At 47.8% G+C, this 2,500-nt stretch overlaps 1 protein-coding gene across 1 annotated transcript in view; it reads right to left on the bottom strand.

The window, feature by feature from the left end:
• Window positions 1–2,500, bottom strand: part of LOC134438481 (phospholipid-transporting ATPase ABCA1-like) — a 62,218-nt gene that overhangs the window by 58,023 nt on the left and 1,695 nt on the right. The window contains exon 2 of the mRNA XM_063188059.1: window positions 988–1,081. Coding sequence (XP_063044129.1) covers window positions 988–1,053 — 66 coding nt within the window. The 5' untranslated portion in view covers window positions 1,054–1,081. The remainder of the gene's footprint in view (window positions 1–987; window positions 1,082–2,500) is intronic.

Raw genomic sequence — 2,500 nt, 5'->3', positions numbered from 1 at the left:
GAGTGTGTGTGTGTGAGAGAGAGAGAGAGAGAGAGAGCGAGGGGGAGAGAATGTGCAGTAGGGAGAGAGAGAGTTTGAGAGAGAGGGAGAGAGAGATAGAGAGAGAGAGAGAGAGAGAGAGAGAGAGAGAAAGAGAGAAGGACAGAGAGAGAGAAAGAGAGAGAGAGAGAGAGAGTTTGAGAGAGAGGGAGAGAGAGATAGAGAGAGTGCAGTAGCGGAACAAGCGGAAGAAAAGAGGTAGAAATAGTGCAGTAGAGAGAGCGAGAAAGAGAAGGAGGGAAAGAGAGAGAAAGAGAGAGAGGGGGCGGGCATTGTGGCTTCACAGAGGATCCTATTAAATCACACAGATAGAGAGAAGAGGAAAGACTGAAGGAAGAAGAGAAGTGAGGGAGGAGATGGAGGAAGAGAGGAGAAGCGAGGGAGGAGAGGGAGGAAGAGAGGAGAAGCGAGGGAGGAAAGGGAGGAAGAGAGGAGAAGCGAGGGAGGAAAGGGAGGAAGAGAGGAGAAGCAAGGGAGGAGAAGAAGGAAGAGAGGAGAAGCAAGGGAGGAGAGGGAGGAAGAGAGGAGAAGCCAGGGAGGAGAGGGAGGAAGAGAGGAGAAGCGAGGGAGGAGAGGGAGGAAGAGAAGCGATGAGCAGAACGAACAGCAAGCGATAAGCAGTGGTGGACAAAGACAGAGAGAGAGAGAGAGAGAGAGAGAGAGATGGGACAGAAGAGGAATGGTGGGAAAGAGTGAGACAAAACAAGAATTATAAAGGACAAGAGAGAGAGAGAGAGAGAGAGGGAGGAAGAGAGAGTTACAGAGTAGAGAATACAGTACAGTACAGTACAGTACTAAAGAAGCACTTAATTTATCTAGAAAGAAATTCAAGATTCAACTACACCCCACCCGCAAATACACATACACACACAGACACACACACGCAAACAAACACACACACAAACACACATTACATTACAGTAAGGTATTAAAGGGTTGGTGTCTTACCGTTTGTCTGCGTCGGTATGTGAAGTTCTTCCATAACAGCAGACCCAGCTGCGTGGAGACAGACATCTCTCCACTGGACCTGAAGAGTGCTGAACTACACACACACACACACACACACACACACACACACACACACACACACACACACACACACACACAAACACACAGAGACACACACAATACAGTAAGCAGGGCGACCATTACATTACATTATATTACACTTAGTTGACGGTTATAAAAAACTAAAAACATCCAAAGCAACTTACAGTTATTTAGGTACAGGGTATTGGTTACACAGGAGTTACCAAAGAAGAGAGTACACAAGTACACACACACTTGCACACATACACGTGCATGCAGCGTACACCTCAACATCGTCCACAGTCAAGCTCAAAGGTGACAGACCAAAGATCAGCACAAGGCCTACTGTATCTACTAGAGAAGGATACTATCTTGTAGAGCAAGTGTGTGTGTGTGTGTGTGTGTGTGTGTGTGTGTGTGTGTGTGTGTGTGTGTGTGTGTGTGTGCAAGAGAGGTCTACAACTACCTTCTGGCAAGGGAATGGAGGATCCTCAGCCTGCGTGTCCTGTCCTTGCAGCCTGTCTGTGTGACTGCACTGTGTGTGTGTGACTGCACTGTGTGTGTGACTGTACTTTGTGTGTGTGAATGTGTGATAGTGGGGTGGGGGGTGAAGGGGGGCGGGGGTCAGATTACCCAGAGTTCCAGAGAACAAAGGCCAGTAGAGGGGCCTGGATAGGTGGGGGGGTGGGGGGCTATCTTGCAAATAGGGCACTTCACTAACCTCTACCTTTCCCAACTTGGGGACCTCTTGAAATGTTCACACATGCTCAGGGCCCACCTCTGGCCCAATTAACAGGAAAACTCAACAGACACAGACACACTAATATTATTTTGACTTTTAGGAAATGATTTCAAGGCCCATCAATGGGCGTACAGTTTGGGAATCACCGATCTAGCTCTTCTAGTGTGTATGTGTGTGTAGGTGTGGATGGTGGGGACATGTCCATACCACCTTCGGCATAAACCTAGCTCATCTCAAAAACGTTTTTCCACAATTATAATGCAAAAACAGCATACCTGGACAATCTGTAATTTCATTTCCCTTGTATGCCTTGTGCATATGAAGAAAGTGACAATAAAAGCTGACTTGACGTGTCTTGACTTTGCCATTGAAATGTCCCCACCACTTTCCAAGCCAAACCAACACCTTTCTTTGTGTGTGTGTGTGTGTGTGTGTGTGTGTGTGTGTGTGTGTGTGTGTGTGTGTGTGTGTGTGTGTGTGTGTGTGTGTGTGTGTGTGTGTGTGTGTGTGTGTGTGTGTGTGTGTGTGTGTGTGTGTGTGTGTGTGTGTGTGTGTGTGTACGTGTGTGTTTGTGTCTGTGTACATGCGTGTGGATGTGTGGATGTGTGTGTGTGTGTGTGTGTGTGTGTGTGTGTGCGTGCGCGCGCGTGTGTGTGTGTCTGTGTGTCTGTGCATGTAAATGAGAGCGTT

This window comes from Engraulis encrasicolus, chromosome 22 (genome assembly GCF_034702125.1).
Source record: "Engraulis encrasicolus isolate BLACKSEA-1 chromosome 22, IST_EnEncr_1.0, whole genome shotgun sequence".
NCBI classification, from domain to species: domain Eukaryota; kingdom Metazoa; phylum Chordata; class Actinopteri; order Clupeiformes; family Engraulidae; genus Engraulis; species Engraulis encrasicolus.
Note: the sequence above shows the minus strand (reverse complement) of the source record. Positions and strands in the feature narration are given on the sequence as shown.